This window comes from Cynocephalus volans, chromosome 9 (assembly GCF_027409185.1).
Source record: "Cynocephalus volans isolate mCynVol1 chromosome 9, mCynVol1.pri, whole genome shotgun sequence".
In the NCBI taxonomy this organism is placed as follows: Eukaryota; Metazoa; Chordata; class Mammalia; order Dermoptera; family Cynocephalidae; genus Cynocephalus; species Cynocephalus volans.
The window spans coordinates 150934402-150953773 of record NC_084468.1 but is presented as its reverse complement, the minus strand read 5'-3'; the positions used below and the strand labels follow the sequence as shown (position 1 = coordinate 150953773).

Below are 19372 nucleotides of genomic sequence, written 5' to 3'. Positions count from 1 at the left end.
TTGTCTCCAGTTTGCATCTATTATAAAAATACTGCTATGAACATTCTTGTACATGTCATTTTGGGAACATAAGCACTCATTTCTCCTGGGTGTACACCCAGGGGTGGAATTGCTCGTTGTGTGTTTAACTTTAGTAGATAAATGAACAGTTTTCCAGGGCAAATGTACAAATTCACAGTCCCACAATAGGCATAAGAGTCCGGTTGCTCCATGTCCTTGCCAACACTTGAAACATTGTCGAGCCTTTCAACATTACCTAGTCCTTTGCATATGTATTAGTATCTTCTATTCCCAGGTCACCAAGGAGGGTGATTACCTTTGCATGTGTTCATGGGCCATTCAGTGAGTCTGTGTTGTGAAGTGTCTGTTCCTGTCTTCTGCCCACTCTTCTCTTGGGTCGTCTTTTCATTTTAATGATTTTTAGGAGCTCTTCACTGTGTTCAAGTTTTTTGCCAGTTCTAAGTCCTACAAATATCTCCTCCCACTGCTGGGCCTGCCCTTTACTCTCTGAGGGTGCCTTTTAATGAACAAAAGTTCCTAATTTTAATGTTGTTCATTCATTTCCTTATGGTTATTGCTTTTTGTGTTCTGTTTTGAAACTCTTTGCTGACTTCCAGGGTCATGAACATATCCTTTCATTGTATCTTCTACAAATTTGTTTTAATTTCGCAATAAGATATACAAACCACGTCTGATTGACCTAATCATAACCATTTTGTCGTAGATTCTTTTGGGTCTTCTACTGTACAATCATGTCACCTTATACGACATTATTTTTCTTCCTCTGAGATCCTTATCCCTTTTATTTCTTTTTCTTGACTTACAGCTCCAGTGAGGCCCCTCATTACAACGTTGAACAGAAATGTTAAGCAGACATCCCCACCTTCTCCTGATCTGATTTTGGCAGGAAACAGTCAATATTTCACCTGTAGCCTTCTTGTAGATACAAGCATTTGTTTCCTATTGCTGTTGTAGCAAATTACCCCAGACTCAGTGGCTTAAAAGACCGTGAATGCATCATCTTACAGCTCTGTAGGTCACATGTCCAAAATGGGTCTTCAGGACTAAAATCGAGGTGTTGGCAGAGCTGTGTTCTCTCTAGATGCTGCACGGGAGGGTCAGGCTCCCGGCCTCTGCCTTCCTCCTCCAGGGTCCACATGGCAGCGTCCACAAATTCACCCCACACCCCTCCAGCCTCTGCTTCCTCAACTCATCTCTGCTCTCTGTGACCCTCCTGCCTCCCTGCTGAGGGACCCCTGTGACTAGACTGGGCCCACCCGAGTAATCCAGAGCAATCTCTCCAGGCACAGGGGCAGGCACAGTCCCCTTCACCAGTGGGGTAATATATTCACAGCCCGGGGCCATTGCTCAGCCCCACAATGCTCTTTATCAGACTGGGGAGGTTCCCTGGTACTCCTAGGTTGCTAGAGTTTAAGTCAAATATAAGTTTTGAATTTTATCAGATATTCTTACTGCATCTATTGAAGTGACTACATAATTGTCTCCTTCATTCTGTTAATGGGATGCATTACATGGATCAATTTATAAATGGTCAGCCAACATTGCATTTGGAACGATTTCCTTCAAATGATTGTCATTCTTTGTCTGGGCTAGTCTTCACATTAGCACATCAGCAGTCTTCACATTAGTGTTAACTCCCTGGCTGTGAATACCATTTGTTTTCTGAATCCTGTCTTCTCGCAGCTACTTAATAGCTGTGGGACCTTGGGAGAGTTTCTTACCACTCTGTGACTTAGTTTCCCTGCTGGTAAAATGGGGATGACAATCATCCTCATTCCTGGGGTGTTATGAACATTAAGTCGTGTAAAATCCCTGGTCTGGCCCGTGGTAAGTGCTCAGTGCTTGCGAGCTATCGATTTGTTTGTGTGACAGGCCTGCGATGTGCAGCCCGTGTGGGCTAGTGGCCAGCCTGGGAACATGAAGACTCTTATTTCCCCGCCCCTCTGACCCAGGCACCAGTCCCCACTGTTCTAAACTTAGGGCCAAGGCCTCTGCCCTGGGTTGCTGTCCAGGAGCAGGGGGAGGACCTGGCCTCGGGGGTCCCCTCTCCAGCTGTCACCCCCACCTCCGTGCCCTCCTGTCTCCAGCTGCGGCGGACCACACCCCTCCCTGACCCATCCCCCTGCCTCCCCTCCCAGAGCTCTCTAGCAACTGCTGCTATTCCCGAGTCACCCTTCTTGTTTTCCAGAGCTGTCCTAGGTGTTTACATTTATTTTGTAACACATCTGGGGGCTGGGGCTGGTATGGTGGGGGAGGCTCAGTGGGCCTCTCTATCTGACTTCCGGGCCACTGCGGGCTCACACAGGCCCTTTGGCATCTGTTCTAGAATCTCTCTCTTTGAACGAAAGAAAGTCATGGACATTAAGAGTGGGACAAGAGTCCGGTCTGCAGAGGAAACCTGCATGAGCCCCTCTCCCGGCCTCTGGTCCCTCCTGGATTCCTGCCTCCTCCCCTGGCCTCCAGCACTTTGCACTGTCCTGCCCCCAGCCCAGCCTTCCCCTAGAATGCCCAACGCGTGCAGCAAAGGGCACTGCTCAGTGTCCCTGTGCTCCATCACTGACAGACGGCAGGCTCTGGCCTCCTCCTCTGTGAAGGGGAGCTTCCTGAGACTTTAACTGAGAGATGACAGAGGGCTGATGCTTCAGACACAGGAGGGGCTGTGTTCATGAGGTCTCTTTTACTTGCCAGGTACAGAAGCCCAACTCAAACTAGGTTGATCCACAGAGGTGACTTTATGGAGCCAGAAGGTCCAGGGTGGACTTCAGGCATGGCTGGATCCAAGAGCACATTTGCCACTCACTTGTGCTGTCACATGTTGGGCTGGGAGGGCACTAGGACCCCGGAGGCACAGACCTCCTCCTGGAAGAGGTGGCTTCTCTCTGCAGCAAAGTGTCTCCCTCTCCAGGGTCTGTGATCAGTCCCAAGGCTTCAGCTAATCCTTTCCACCTATCTGGGGATGTGGATTTCTTCTTGCTCAGAGATCAGGAGCGGAATGAGGCTCTCTCAGTGAGTATCCGGGACAGAGTCCAGCCCCTCCACGCAGCCTCCCTGCCCCAGCACTCCCCTCTCACAGCAGACAGTGGCCCCGCTGCCCTTCTCAGAAGCGCACTTTCTTCCGGACACTCTCACTCCAGAGTACTCGCCGGCTCACCACTGCCTAGAAAATCAACAGGAAACCCTGCCTGTCTCTGACCTGCCCCACGCATCATACCCAGACCCCTCACCACTGTTCCTGGGCGTTGGTCAGGTGGGCTCCTAGGGCTGTTGTGGCCACAGCCTTGGCCACCACACTGCCAATTCCACTGTCCCTGCATGAAATGCCATCTCCTGCCAACATTCTCCTTGTCCCTCAAGGCCCATCTCAGACCTCATGGGTCCTCTCCTCTCCCTCAGGGAACCCCTTGACCACTCCGGCTTTGTGTGGTCCCCTCTCGTTGGAACCCTGGAGGTCAGATATGGACACAGAGGTGCACACAGGCACACGGGCATGCACACACCTGCCCCTTGGCAGGGCCTGAGAGTCCGGGGCCGCGCCAACACCATGGACTTGCTTGTCTGCACCCCAGCACGGTCCCTCTTGCTTTCCCACCCTGAGAGCCATGCCCAGAGGTGAGGACAGCCCACTCGTCCCCACAGCCCCCAGCACAGCCTGAGCAAGCACAGGTACCAACAGTGCAAGGCAGAGCCACCCCAGCCTCTTTCCTGGCTGACCAAGCAGCCGCTGTCTCACCTCACTGAGGACTCATCATAAGAGCTCAGCATCTCTGAGATTCCTCAGAGCAGAATCCCACCTCAGTCCCCCCAAGCTCACGCCCTCCCCCACCCCACCAGTTCCCCCCAACCTCACTCTGATGCAACCTCACTCTGATGCAAACACCTACCTGTTGTGTTCAAAGACAGACCTGCCTCTGGGATTCTAGTTGGTGACGTTTTCTGACTCCTGTCACACTGGAGATGCAAACTGGTGGCCTGGGGCTGCCTCCTGCAGGGTTCTCAGATGTTGAGTCATTGGTTGTACCTGGCAGGGCCCAGCAGGAAATAGAAGTGTCCCAGAGAATCCAAATGAGACTTATGTGAAAGGCCAATTCAGAGGGGCAGGAGGGGTGGGGACTGGCAGGGGGATGTCCCAGCCTCAGAATCTGGACAGCAGGGTGGGGGGCTGGGGTGGAGGGGGTGGAGCCCCCCCTTTGCCGTCCGGGGACCCCCTCCCGAGGAGCGGCTGGGCAGTGACGGGGACCCCCCCAGCGCAGGGGACAGAAGCAGGGTGGGGAAGAGGTGGCATTGGGGACACCAGCGGCCCCAGGCGGCCGACACAGCAGCGCTTGCAGATCAGACTCCGGACCTCGAGTTTCTTCTGGAAACTCAGCAGATCTAGTTTCCCCAACCTCCGTCGTGTTTCCCGAATCAGAATATAGGGCACTCAGGTGTGACTTTCAGATGAAATGACGCATCGTCTCCGCGGAGCACCGAGCGCTCTGCCGCGTGACCCTGCCCGCCGCATCCTCCGCGGAGTCCCCAGGGGCGAGCAGGGGGAGGGGACCCGGCCCCGCCCGACCGGCCTGACCCCCCAGGAGCGGGAGCAGAGGAAGACGCTGCGCGTGCACGAGAAGATGACATCCTCGGCACAGAGGGCGGCCCGGCTCAGCGGCCTGCGGCGGCAGCTGCGGCGTGAGGACAGGCGCGAGGACAGCCGCCGGGACCGCGATGCCACCGCCTGGAAGCTCGCCGCCACCAAAGGTGCCGCCCTTGCCTGTCCGGCCCGCGCCCAGTAGGCGTCCAGAGGGTGGGCTTCGCTGTGCGCGACCCCAGCGCGCACTGTCACAGGGGCGGCTCCAGGTGGCACATCCGAGAGCTTCGCACCACAGCACCCCACACACATCCCCATCCCTGGGTTCCCTGTCCGGGGTTTCAGGGCCCTGCGGTCAACCGCGGTCCGAAAATGGGTGAGGACAGTAAATATTTTGAGCGAGAGAAGCTGGCCCCAGTCACCTAGCTTTAGTTACGTCGTTCTACTTCACTACCAGTTGTCCCTGTTAATCTCTCACTATGCCTTGTTCATAAATCAAACTTGGTCATAGATATGTATATACAGGAACAAACATAGTGTACACAGGGTTTGGCAGTACCTGTGGCTTCGGGCGTCCCCTGGGTGTCTTGGAGCTCAACCCAGCGATAAGGGGACCACCGCTGTGCACTGTGGGTGCTGAGGCTCCGCAGGGGACACAGCGTGCAGTGTAGACGGCCAGCTCGGCCTGAAGAGCGTGGGTCTGGAACCTGATCTCCTGGTTCTGGTAGCAGCTCTAGCACTTGCGGCTTTGTTGTCATGGTCAAGTTACTTGACCCCTTTGCACCCGTTTCCTCTCCCGGCTGTTAACAGAACCAACCTCATAGGTTGTGGGGATTACCTGTGTTAATGCACTGAATGTAATAAGAAGGAATATGGATGTTTGTGTGAGCTTATTTTTATTACCAGTAGAAAATCGTAAGGACTGCGAATGTGTTGATAGTCTACGAATCCAGTCAATAACGTATAGTATCACAAAGTTAGGAAGACACAGTTGGGGTCAGAGAGTCCCAGCGCACAGTGGGACTGCAGGTGTACTAAGTGTGGACATAACATGTGCAAGGTCCCTGCCTCTACTTGGGTGCTGGTTACTTGGTAGGAACCCCGAGTGCACAGACGTGTCGTTTGCTGAGCATGTTTCGTTCCTGCCTCCACCCTGGTTCCTAAGACCAGGCAGAGGCAGGTGGTATCTGGATGGGAGAGGCTCCTCATTGTCTTGACTGTGTCTGCCTATGAGGAGCTGGGTCTCCTAGAGGGGCAGTCACACAGGCCAGCCACACCAGGATCTTCTGGAAAGGAAGGGATTTGAGGGACAAGGTTTGAGAGCCACACTGTTTCAAGGTCTTTTCCACAACTCCTGGGCGCTCCAAAGAAAGGAAGCACGTAGAGGTTTCTTTTCGGAAAGGCCAGGGAAAGAGGCTTTGTGGTCCCTGGCCCCAACTTTGTCACCACCCTGCTTGCATTCCAGAAGGTCATCCAGATGCCACCTCAGTTCCTCCTGCCTGGTTAAACCCTGGCAGCACAGACTTAGCCGCTGCCCAAAGTGGGCTCTGGGGGCTTTGGGTGCCCTAAGCAGAAATCATGGCACCCCATTTTCTTTCTCCACTCCCATTCAGGTCCTGGCTACTAAGCCTTTCATTATTAAGTCTAGCTGGGTGAAATTTCCAGGGTGTGGGTGTCCAGAGCCTCATGCCCAGCGAGAAGGGCACTACAGCAACAGAGGCCCAAGACACAGTCAGGACTTCCCACCCAGCCTGACTCCAGCCTGGAGGATGTAATGCATCGGGGAGGCCTCCTCTCCTTTTGCTGGAGACAGGTGGGAGCACTGCCCACAGTGTCCTTGTGATAACCTGGGAGTCGCATGCAGCAGAGCACAGGCTCCTCTGCAGGCTCAAGTACCTGTGCTCGGCCAGGGGCCTCGGTCTCTTGCCCCACTTGCCTCCCTCCTCCCGCTGCAGAAAAGAAGGTGGAGCCAGACAGCATGAGCAGCTACATCGAGCAGAAGCGACAGATGTTCCTCATCCAGGTAGGCACAGCCACACCCCACGTGAGGGGTGCCCGCTGGGGATCTGGCCTGGGCCAGGCACCGTAACTACCAGTCTGCTGCCCTCAGTATGCCCTGGAGATGAAGCGGAGTGAGGTCCATCGGCTGGAGGTGCTGGCCACCAAGGAGGAGGCCAGGCTGGAGCGAGCTGAGAAGTCCCTGGAGAGGGACTCCGCCTTGTTTGACAAGTTCCTCAGGGAGAATGACCACAGCTCCATGCAGGCCATGACAGCGTGAGGCTGCAGGCCCCAGTGTCCCCAGTGCACACCGACCCTCCTGCCCACACCTTGGCCAGGTCCCACCCAGCTCCCACAGCTCCCCCGGAGGAGGTGGGGAGGGGGGACTAGGGACCTGCCCCCCGAGGTAGTCGGAGCCTCACCCAGCCCCTGGCCAGAGTGCAGTGGGCATTCTCCTCTTTGACAGTCTCTGATTGGCCCCCGCCCCCTCCCCACCAGGGCTGAGAAGGAGACCAAAGCCAGGATGGAGAAGATTATTGAGATCCGGGACCTCACTGTCCAGATCATGAATATCAAAAGGTGAGGTCAGGGCTGGCTGGTTAGTTCAGTTGGTTAGAATTTGGTGTTATAACTCCAAGGTCAAGAGTTCGGATCCCTGTAGCAGCCAGCTGCCAAAAAAAGAAAAAAAAAAAAAAAAAAAAAGATGAGGCCAGAGGGCATGTGGCCACATCCCTTTGTCTCTATCACTTTGCAGGTAGCCACAGGGAGCCTAGCACCATGAAAACCTCATTGCTTTATCTCCCAGGCACTTAAAGGGGCTCAAAGGTCCCTCAGAGGCTGTTGCCCATTTTACAGAAGGGGGGATACTGAGGCCAAGAGGGAGTCAGTGACTTGCTCAGAGGTCACGTCACCGAGAGGCAGAGCTGGTGTGGCTCAAAGGCTCCCTGGGCTCCAGCCTGAGACAGGGGTGGACAGAGTGTCCAGGGTAAAGAGGAACCTGCAAGTTGCAGGCTGTAACTCTGGTCCCAGCAGGATGGGCACTTGAACCCGGCACACGGCATTCCTGTGCCTGTTCTCCAGAAGAACGAAGAGCCCACCCAGGCTTGGCCAGGGTGGAGGGAGGGGCCAGCTGGGGGCCTTGTCATGGGTGGAGCCTGACTCCACCTTCTCCTTCCTGGGCCTAGTGATATCTCCAAATTTGAAGACACACTGCAGCATTACAAGATCTACAAGGATTTCCTGTACAAGCTGTCACCCAAGGAGTGGTTTGAAGAACAAGAGAAGAAGCGCTTGGCTCTTAGAAAGGCCAAGGAGGTTTCCAGGGCCCCCAAAGAAAGCAGTATTTCCTCCATGTCAGGGGACAAAGGTAGCAGAAAAGGGGATGCGGGTCCCAAGGGCAGGCTTTGCCAGTGGCCTTCTGAGATCCCATGTCGAGCTGTCAGGGGCCCTGCAGGCCTCGGGCCACAGGCTGGCCCCTTCCATACCTTTCACGGCCCAGCTGGGCTCTGCACAGGGCAGTAGACGCCCGTTAGCCACCCACATGGCTCAGCCTTGGGGTAGGGGGCCAGCTCTCAGCTCAAACCCAGGGGCTTTCCTCCCAAGCACCTCCCTCTTGCTGAGGCTGAGGAGGTGAGTAGCATCGCCCGAAGCTTGGTTCCAGCAGAGGCCTTCTGGTACTCATCCTTTGCTTCCTGCAGGACCAGCGATCAAGGGCAAGATGGGCTCCCCATGGGCCAGAGGTATCTGCCTGCCCCAGATTGGAGGGGGCCCCGCACCCCAGACCAGGCACTCGGATACTGTTCATCTGCTTCCTCCAGAGGACCAGGGCACAAAGAAGCCCGCGAAGCTTCTGCAGGCGCTCCGGGTGGGGCACATCCTGTCCAGCATGAGCATCTCCCACCACAGCAGCCAGGGCAGCCAGCCCAGCATTCTGGAATCTCAGCAGTGAGTGGGCCTGGGCGGCCGGAGGGGCTTGGCCTGGTGGGAAGTGCTCCCTGGTGGCACCCAGGAATAGTAAGGCCAAGAGAACAGAGACGACTGCCACTGAAAGGACATGTGTCACAGCTCCCAAGAGAAGATCACAGCAGCCACATAGGCCACATGGGTGAGCGCAGGTCGAGGAGAACTGTGGACAAGAGCCTTTAGTGTGGTTTCCAGTGGTGGGACACAGGAGGTGGGATAAGCACGCTTAGAACTGATTCATAATTTCAGGGCCCTGGGGTACAGGGCTGTCCCTGTTGTCTGTTCCTGGACTCTGGGGTGACTGGAGCAGGAAGACATTGGTCCACAGTGTGAGAGGCCCACAGAGGAGGTGGTTGGGTGTGGACACTAGATAGGTTGGTTTGCATTTGAAAGGTGTGCTCCAGGCTGACTCCTTTGCTATCTGTAGGAATGGACTAACGTCAGAACACAGGAAATGCAAGACAGGATTACTATAGGGTGGAGTGGTGTCTCGTATGGTTTTAATGACATTTTCCAGATAATATGAGCACATTCCATATTTGTTAGCCATTCAGATATCCACCCTGTGAAGTATCCAATTTCCATACATTTTTGTTGGCCTGTTTCTTATGGTTCTCTGCTAGTTCTGTGTATTCTGGGTGCAGCCTTCTGTGATGAGTGTAGTACAGACATCTTCTTGTTGCTCTTTTAATAATTGTCTTTTGAGGAACAGGGACTCTTCACTTTAATGAGGTCCAGTTTACCAACCTCTTCCTTCGTGATTGGTGCAGTTTGTGCTCTGCTGAAGAAATTGTTGAGAGGTTGATTAATGGACACAGAATTATATCTAGGTCGGAAAAATAGGTTCTAGTATTCAACAGTAGTGCTAAGTATCGATAATTAACAATAATTTATTGTATGTTTTCAAATGGCTAGAAGAGAGGAGTTCAAATGTTTCATCACAAAGGAATGACAAATGTTTGTGGTGATGAATATGCTAATCAGCCTAGTTTGAACATCACACATTGTATACATGTATCAAAACATTACTTTGTACCCCAAAATATGTATAATTATTGTGTATCAATTAAAAACTTAAAAATTTAAAAAAGAAATTGTTGCCAACCCCAAAGGCACTAAAATATTCTCCTAGGTTTTCTCCTGGAATCTGTATGGTTTCCCAGCTTGTTAAGGGCTGGGGGTGGTGGGGGAGGGTCTCTCCCGCATCCTCCCCCCACCTGCTGGCACCTTACCCCTTTCATGTTCCACCCTCTGTCAGCCCTTCTCTTCAACTGCCTGGACCGTTCCTGTGGCTCTGTCCCCCACCTGTTCCTGAGCTCCACACCCCTATGGGCATGTTAAAATAAAAACTTTAGACAAATTTAACAGAGTTTAATTGAGCAAAGAACCATTAGTGAATCAGACAGCTGCCAGAACCAGACTAAGCTCAGAGTAGCATGGTCAGCTAAGATTAATAGAAAGAAAAGAGAAAGTGAGATACAGAAAACAGAAGTGAGGGACAGAAACAGCTGGACTGGTGACAGCTGGGCATTTGTCTTACTTGAACACAGTTTGAACAGCTGGCTGCCTGTGAGTGGCTGAGACTCAGCTACTTGTTACAAGAGTAAGTTACAGTCTGCTTGCACGTCCAGTTAGTTTCAGTTCACCATGTCTAAAGAACTTTTAGGCCAAACTTAATTTCACAATTGTTCCTGACCTTTCCATGTTCCAACCTGATGCTTCTTGAGCTGGAAGAGGACCCAAACATTCTAATTTCCAAGCTCGCTTTCCTCTTTACACATCATGGCCTTACCTTGCCAAGAAGACTGGCCACCATCAGTGCAGCGCTGCCCCTCAGCCTTGGAGCTCCCACCGTTGCGTGGGCCCTGCGTTGGCAGAATCACTGAGAGCAGAGGTCTGGACTCAACGCTGTCCTGGATTTGAATCCTGGCCCCTCCATCTATAAGCCAGGTGACCAGGGCTGCTGAGTACAGCTGCGCAGGTTGTAAGCCACACAGGTCACTCAGCAGAGAGGGCAAATGGGGCTTGAAGTCCAGCCCACCCCTCAATCACCAGGCCAGGGGCCTCTGCCCAAGCTGCATCCATCTGGAGGGTGGAGTCTCAGAAAGGCATTTATGGGCCAGCAGTGCCTTGCAGGTGACATTGGGCAGGTGGCTGGCTCTCATTCGTCACTTGTGAAATGTGGACCCACAAGTGTGCAGTGTGAGGCCCCAGCCTGGTGAGTGATGTTGTCATGGTCACAGCCCCTCCTGGGTGCCCTGTCAGGTCTCCCACAGGGCCTTGCACCTGTGCCTCTCCACTTCATGGGGGTCAGGGCCTGGTGTCTCCAAGGCCCCAGCCTAGGTTCCTGGGATGCCTGATGGTGGGTCAGCCCCACCCACCCCTGGGTTGGAGGCCTGCTGGGAGCCAATGAAAGTGGGTTTGGAAGTCAGTGGAGGTGGGGTCTTCCAGGACCCCACACTGAGTGCTCAAAGCTCATGCAGCCTTTTCGGCACCCCTCTGGGCAGGCCCAGGACAGGCCCTGCCCCTGTCAGGTGCTGCTCAGGGTCACTTAGAGAAGGTCTGAATGCCCTATGGCAGCGGTGAGCTGGGCTATGGAGTCAGTGGGGCGGGGCAGCCCTGGCGTGGGAGCAGCAGGTGTGAAGGCCGTGACTAGGGTCAGCACCTAGAGAGCACGGAAGGAGCGCGCAGGGCAGCAGCTGAACACCCCGGGGTGGCCTGCAGGAGGTGAGAGCCACGCCCCCACAGGCCAGAGAGAAGGCCAGTTTTATTCTAACTGGAGGTGAGCTGACTGAATTTTGAAACTATCCCCTGCTTTGTGACAGCTGGGTGGACCATGAGGACCCTGTTGCCACCTTCAAGGCAGCATGTGGAATGGGCACGGGAGAGGAGGGATTGGAGAGATGCCTGCAACCTCTGCTCTCATCCTGCCCAGGCTGGCCCTGGGAGCCCTGATGCGCTGTCTCTTCGCAGGTCCAGCTCTGCTCTCCTGCCTGCACAAGAAGACCCTGACAGTGATGAGGAGGTCAGTGACTGGGCAGTGGGCTGGGCTGCCGGAGCCGCCCCCTCCAGCTGGCTCCGCTACCGGGTCCACCTGGCCCTCCCTGCCCCCCTCCTTGCTCTCCCCTCACCCCTCCTCTGTCCAGCCTCTTGACTGCCCCTGCCCACACCCCGCCGTCCCGTCCCATTGGGCTGTAGGAGCTACAGCTGTACTTCACCGAGCCCCAGCAGCTCCTGGAAGTCTTCACGCAGCTGGAGGAGCAGAACCTGTCACTGATCCAGAACACGCAGGAGATGGAGGAGACCTTGGAAGAGCTGAACCTCAGCCTGAAAAACACCCAGATCCGCATGTAGGTCCCACGCTGGTGGGGGGGGCAGGCCCCCTCACTGGCTGTCATCCTGGGACCCCCACAGCACTGGGACTTGGGCTGTGCGAACTCCCACCTTGACCATGGCCCTGGCCCTGGTTTTCTAGAAAGCACCATTTGAACCTCCCTTTGCAGGCCCCTGTGGGCAGGGGAGATCCGGTGGGGTAGGGCTGAGGAGCCAGAGGCTGTCCCATCTCCACCCTGGAGCAGCCTGTGGCAAGAGCTAGGAGTCTCCACGGACCTCCCAGCCAGGTGTGTCTGTGAGGCCAGGCTCCTTGGAGGCCTGGAGGTCCTGCAGGGGTAGGTTGGGGATCCACAGTGACCCTGACCTCCAGGTTCCTTGGCAGAGGTTGGAAGAGGCTGAAACCTGCATCTTCATAACATTTCATAGGCCACTGAGGAAGTGCCAGATGTTCACCACACAGAGCTAAGGGGGGCCAGAACTAAGATCAAGGCTGCTGTGAAGCACAGCCGCCTCCCTTGCTTAGCAGCACTGTAGGGGCAGGAGGACGTGCCAGGGTCAGTGCTACCCACAGGCTGGGGTCTCCAGGGAGAGGACTGGAACAGTGCAGCAGGAGTCAGAAAGGGCTGGAGGAGGGAGGTGTCTGGGCTTGTTCAGGATGGCAAGATGGCCAAGGCCCCCAGGGTCCAGCCAGAGGGGCAGCAGGTGAAGGTGGGTGGCTGCCCAGCTCTCACCTGGAGCCCAGCTGAGGCTGTTATGGTCCCTCTTGCTGGGTGTGGCCACCAGCCACATTCAGTCCCCCTCTGCAGGAGGACTGGGCTGGGCAGGGCAGGAGGTCATTGCTCCCTCCCCAAACACTGAGCCTCCATTCTGGGTCAGGCATGGTCTGAGCCCTGTGCTCATGGAGCTGACTTTCAACAGCAGCAGACACAACAAACAGGCCTGCAGATTTCACTTGTAGATATTGACATAAGCTAGAAGGAAAATAAAGTGCAGGAACTGAGAAAGGGCGACATCAGATGGGAGGGGCCAGGGAAGGCTTCCAGGAGGAAGCACCATGTGATCCAGGAACTTCCTGAGGGATGGGTAGAAAGCCAGCCACAGGGAGATCTGGGGGAGGGCTCCAGACAGAGGGAATAGTAACTGCAGAGGCTCAGAGGTGGGAGCCAGCCGAAGCTGCAGCGTCCCATGGACAGTCGTGTTACGTTCCATCAGCCAGCATGGCTGGGAGTCTCCAGAATGATGTGAAACCACCAGTTCTCAGGCAAGACTGTGTTCCCTGGAAAGCTAGGAGGTGGCACAGATACATAGAGAGATGAGCTTGGGAGAGGTAGGAAGCCTCCTAGATTTCCAGAGAACCTGATGTGAGGACAGGCCCCTTCCCCAACACATGCATGAACACACACCCCTACCTTAGAGCAGAATGCTGGAGGTGACATCCAGCATCTTGTCTTCAGCCAACCAAGCCACTCTGATAGCGAAGCCATCCCCATGAGCACAACAGTTTCCAGGAGAGTCACAGCCCTTGTGCATTTAACTCCCATGAACTCAACCCCTTTTTCTCAGCAAAAATCAAAATGCAGTTTTAAAAAATATAAAACCAATAGAAAATCTGAATAGGCCTACATCTATTTAAAAACTGAATCAATAATAACCTTCCAAAACAGAAAGCACCAGCCTGGATGGGTTTATTGGTGAATTCTATAAAACATTTAAGGAGGAGGTTATATCAATTCTTTACAATCTCTTTCAGAAGCTAGAAGCAGAGGGAATACTTTCTAACTCATTTTATGAGGCCAACATGACCCTAATACCAAAACCAGACATTACAGGAAAGGAAAAATACAGACCAACATCTCTCATCAACATAAATGCAAAAATCCTCAACAAAATGTTAGCAAAATTAAATCTAACAATATATAAAAAGAATTATACACTACAATCAAGTGGAATTTATCCCAGGTATTCAAGGCTGGTTCAACATTAGAAAATTAGTTAATGTAATCAGTTATGTCAACAGGCTAAAGAAAAAAAATCATATGATTTATATCAATAAAAAGCATTGAACAAAATTCAACACCCACTCATCATAAAACTCTCAGCAAGCTAGGAAAAAAGAGAATTTCCTCAACTTGGTAAAGAACATCTACAGAAAAAGCGACAGCTAACATCATACTTAATGGTAAAAAACTAGAAGCTTTCCCATGGAGATCAGGAACACAGCATGGATGTCCCCTCTTGCCACTCCTTTTCAGCATTATACTGGAAGTCCTAGCTAATGCAATAAGGCAAGAAAAGGAAATAAAATGCATACAGATCAGGAAGCAAGAAATAAAACTAGCTTTGTTCACAGGTGACATGATTGTCTATGTAGATAATTTGAAACAATCAACAAAAAACTCCTAGAACTAAGAAGTGATTATAGCAAGACTGAAGAATACAAAATTAATATACAAAGTCAATCATCTTCCTATATACCAGCAATGAACAAGTGGAATTTGAAATTAAACACACAATACCATTTACATTAGCACCCCAAAAATGAAGTACTTAGGTATAAATCTAACAAGATATGTACAAGATATATATTAGGAAAACTATAAAATTTTAATGAAATAAAAGAAGAGCTAAATAAGTGGAGAGATATTCCACGTTTATGGATAGGAAGACTCAATATTGTGAAGATATCAATCAAAATCCAAGCAATTTATTTTGTGGGTATTGACAAATGATTCTAAAGTTTATATGGAGAAGCAAAAGACCCAGAATAGCCAACACACCAGTGAAGAAGAACAAAAAAAATGTTGGAGGACTGATGCTATCCCACTTCAAGACTTAGTAAACTTCAAATCTCTAGTAACAAAGACGGTGTGGAATTGGTGAAAGAATAGTCAAACAGATCAATGGAAAAGAATAGAGAGACCAGTAATAGACCCACACAGGTACAGTCAACTATCTTTGGCAAAGGAACAAAGGCAATACCATGGAGAAAAGATAGACTTTTCAGCCAATGGTGCTGGAACAACTGGACATCCACATGCCAAAAACTGAATCTAGACATGGACCTTACACCAATCACAAAAATTACCTCAAAATGGATTTCAGGCCTACACATTAAATGCAAAACTATAAAACTCCTAGAAGATTACACAGGAGAAAAATCTAGATGACCTTTGGTGTGGTAATTACTTTTTCGGTACAACACCAAAGGCATGATCCATGAAAAAAATAATTGATAAGCTGGACTTCTCTAAAATTAAAAATTTCTGCTCTGCAAAAGACAATGTCAAGAGAATGAAAAGACAAGCCACAGACTGGGAGAAAATATTTGCAAAAGACATATCTGATAAGGGATTGTTAATCCAAAATACACAAAGAACTCTTAAAACTTAACAATAAGAAAACAAACAACCTAATTAAAAAATGGGCCAAAGACCTTAACAGACACCTCACCACAGAAGATATATAGATATGCCAAATAAGCATATGAAAGCATTTCAACATCATATATCAGAAAATTGCAAATTAAAACAATAACATACCACTATGCATCTATTAGAATGGCCAAAATCCAAAACATTGACACCAGCAAATGCTGATGATTTGGATTTGGAGCAACAGTAACTCACATTCATTGCTGGTGGGAATGCAAAGTGGTAGTCACTTCGGAGGACTATTTGGCAGTTTCTTACAAAACTAAAACATTGTCTTATTATATGACCCAGCAATCATGCTCCTTGGAATTTACCCAAATGAGTTGAAAACCTACGTCCATACAAAAACCTGCACACAGATAATTATAGCAGCTTTGATCATAATTACCAAAATTTGAAAGAAACCAAGATGTCCTTCTGCAGGTGAATACTGTGATACATCCATACAATGGAATATTATTCAGTGCTAGAAGGATATGAGCTATCAAGCCATAAAAGACATGAAGGAATATTAAGTACATAATACTAAGTGAAAGAAGCCAATCTGAAGATGTTACATACTGTATGATTCTAACTATATGACACCTGGAAAAGCCAAAACTATGGGGACAGTAAAAGGACCAATGGTTGCCAAGAGTTGGGGGGAGAGAGGGATGAATAGGCAGAGCACAGGGGATTTTTAGGGCAGTGAAACTACTCTGTATGATACTGTATTGGTGGATACATGTCACTATACATTCTTCCAAACCCATAGAATGTACAACACCAAGAGTGAACCACCTCATGTAAACTGTGGACTCTGGGTGACAATGATGTGTCAACATAGGCTCATTGATTGTAACAAATGCACACTCTCACTTTTGTGGGGGAGGCTGATAGTTGGGGAGGCTGTGCAAGTGTGGGGGCAGGGGGTGTAGGGGACTCTATACCTTCTGCTCAATCTTGCTGTGACTCTAAAACTGCTCTAAAAAATGAAGTCTATATAAAAAATATATTACAACAGCAAATGAGCAGTCTGTTTCACCACTAGAAGAAAGAGTGGCTGTATTAGAGACAGTGTACAAAAAAAATCACAGGAATGTTCACACCAAAGTTATTTCTAACAGTCAAGAACTAGAAACAACTTACATGTCGGTCAGCAGGTGAATGGATAAACAAAATGCGGTCTATCCATGCCACACGCATTAGATTTTGACTGCTGCTGTAACAAATTACCATGAACTGAGTGGCTTAAAACAATTCACATTTATTCTCTTACAGTTCTGGAGGCTAGAATTCTAAAATAGGTCTCAGTAGGCTGACATCTGGGTGTTGTCAGGGCTGCATTCCTTTCTGGAGCCTCTAAGGGAGAATGCGTTTCTTGCATTTTCCAGCTTCTAGAGCCTCCCACATTCCTTGGTTTCCTTCCGTCTTCACACCAGCAGCAGCCAGTCAAGTCTTTCTCACTCTGCATCACTCTTGGCCCTCCTGCCTCCCTCTTCCATTTGTAAGGACACTTGTGATTACAGGAGCCTGCCTGGGTATAACCCAGGGTCATTGCCTGGTCTCAAGGTAAGCTGATTGGCAACCATAATTTCATCTGCAACTCTGATCCTCCTTGCCAAATAGTATAGCATATTAACAGGTCCCAGGGATTGGGATGTGGACATTTTTGGAGGGGCTGCAACACACCATGGTACTAATCAGCAATGAAAAGGAACAAACTAGTAATACAGGCAACAATATGGATGAACCACACAGACATGATGCTAAGAGAAAGAATCCAGACACCAAAGAATACCTACTATATTATTAATATGAAGTTCCAGAACCAGCTGTACTACTTGTCTGTTGCTGAATAACAAACTACCCTAAAATACACACTTACCATTTCATGATTCCTGTAAGTCAGGACTTGGGCACTGCTTAGCTTTGCCCTTTGCTGCGGGGCCTCTCACCGATTGCCATCCAGGCACAGTGGGGCTGCAGTCACCCAAAGGCTCCATGGGGAAGGGTCCACCTCCATGCTTGCTTGTGTGGTTGTCAGGAGCCAGTTTCTCACTGGCTGTTGGCCACCGCCCTCTTTGGTTCCTTGCTACGTAGGCTCCTGACAGGCAGCTTGCTCCTCCGAAGCGTGCAAGACAAAAGCCAATTGCCTGAAAGAGGGAAGTTGCAACCTTTTGTAACTGAATCGCAGAAGTGACATCCCATCCTATACTCCACTGGATAGAATAAAGGGACCAGTTCAGCCCACACTCAAGGGTGTGAACAGAAGGGGGCAAGTGGTACTGGGAGCCATCTTAGAGGTCTGCCCACCATACAAGCAAACAAAGCCACAGTAAGACATCAGCTCACTGTGTGCCTGTGGCTGGGGAAGGGAGGAATCAACTAAAAGGGGCACAAGGAAGCTTTTGGGGTGATGAAAATGTTCCACATCTTGTGTTGTTGCTTACCTAGGTGTATAGATTTCTCAATCCTCAAACTATACATAAAATGGGTATACTTTATGATATGTAAATTACACATTGATAAAATAATATGTGACAGATCTAGGACTTTTTAAGGCTGACTTTGTCAGCTGCCATTGTACATTGACTTTAGGCACCTAAGGGCTGTAATGTTTCTTCTTTAATTCCTGATTTTATTTGAATTTTTTTTCTCTAATACCAGTTTTTGACTTAAAGCCTATTTTGTTTGATATAAGTATAGTCATTCCTGCTCTTTTGGTTACCATCGCATGGAATATCTTTTTCCGACCCTTCTTTTCAGTCTACATGTATCCTTAAGCCTAAGTGAGCCTCTTGTAGACTGCATATAGTTGAGTCTATTTAATAATCCATTCAGCCACTCTATGTCTTTCGACATACAGTGTCATAAGTCTAGTTCATTTACATTTAAAGTAATTATTGATAATTAAGGACTTACTAGTGCCATTTTCTGTTGATTGTTTTCTGTGTGTTCTGTAGTTCTCTTGTTCCTATTCTCCACTCTTGCTTCCTTTTTGGTTTGATGATTTCTTGCAGTGATATACCTTGATTCTTTTCTCTTTATCTTCTATGTATCTACTCTAGGTTTTTGTTATTGTTGTAGTTACCATGAGGCTTGGATTAAACATCTTTCAGTTATAAGTCTATTTCAAGCTGATAACAATTTCAATCACATACAAAATCTCTACACTTACTCCCCTCTCCCCACTTTGTGCTGTCAGATATTACTTTTTATATTGTATATTCATTAACCTTTTGTAATTATAGTTATTCTTAATACTTTTGTCTTTTAACTTTTATACTTGGGTTAAAAGTGATTTATGTGCCACCATTACAGTATTATATTCCATGTTTGTCTATATGTTTATCTTTACCTTTAGCAGTGCGATTTATACTTTCATATGCTTTCATGTTGCTATTTAGGAACGTTTTGTTTCTACTTGTAAAACTCCCTTTAGCTTTTTTTTTTTTAAGGCAGGTGATGAACTCCAGGTTCTGTGTATCTGGGAAAGTATCTCTTCATTTCTAAAGGACAGTTTTGTTTTGTATAGTATTGGCTGGCATTTTTTTTTTTTCCTTTTTCTTTCATTACTTTGAATATATTATCCCACTTTCTCCTGGCCTGCAAGGCTTCTGTTGATAAATCCACTGATTATCTCATGGGGGTTCCCTTGTATGTAATGAGTTGCTTTTCTCTTGCTGCTTTCAAACTTCTCTTTGACTTTTGATAATTTAATTATAATGTGTCCCAGTGTAGACCTCTTTAGGTTACACCTATTTGGGGACCTTTAGTCTTCTTGAATCTGGATGTCCATTTCTCTCTCCAGACTTGAGAAGTTTTAGCCATTACTTCTTTAAACAAGCTTTCCACCTTTTCTCTCTCTTCCTTCTTGAACTCCCACAATACATACATTGTTTCATCTAATGTTCTCCTTTAAGTCCCAAAAGTGTTCTTCTTTCATTTTTTCCCCCTTTTGCTCCTGTAGCTGGCTAATTTCATATGGCCTGTCTTTGAGTGTACTGATTCTTTCTTCTGCTTGACCTAATCTGCTGTTAAAGCTCTCTATTAAATTTTTCTTTTTTTTTTCTTTTGC

General features: G+C 49.4%; 1 protein-coding gene across 1 annotated transcript in view; it reads left to right on the top strand.

The window, feature by feature from the left end:
• Positions 1–19372, top strand: part of CFAP100 (cilia and flagella associated protein 100) — a 44370-nt gene that overhangs the window by 18826 nt on the left and 6172 nt on the right. Inside the window, exons 4-13 of the mRNA XM_063107520.1 lie at positions 2927–3027; positions 4593–4758; positions 6544–6611; positions 6699–6862; positions 7085–7165; positions 7771–7952; positions 8284–8325; positions 8404–8530; positions 11522–11573; positions 11747–11898. Coding sequence (XP_062963590.1) covers positions 2927–3027; positions 4593–4758; positions 6544–6611; positions 6699–6862; positions 7085–7165; positions 7771–7952; positions 8284–8325; positions 8404–8530; positions 11522–11573; positions 11747–11898 — 1135 coding nt within the window. The remainder of the gene's footprint in view (positions 1–2926; positions 3028–4592; positions 4759–6543; positions 6612–6698; positions 6863–7084; positions 7166–7770; positions 7953–8283; positions 8326–8403; positions 8531–11521; positions 11574–11746; positions 11899–19372) is intronic.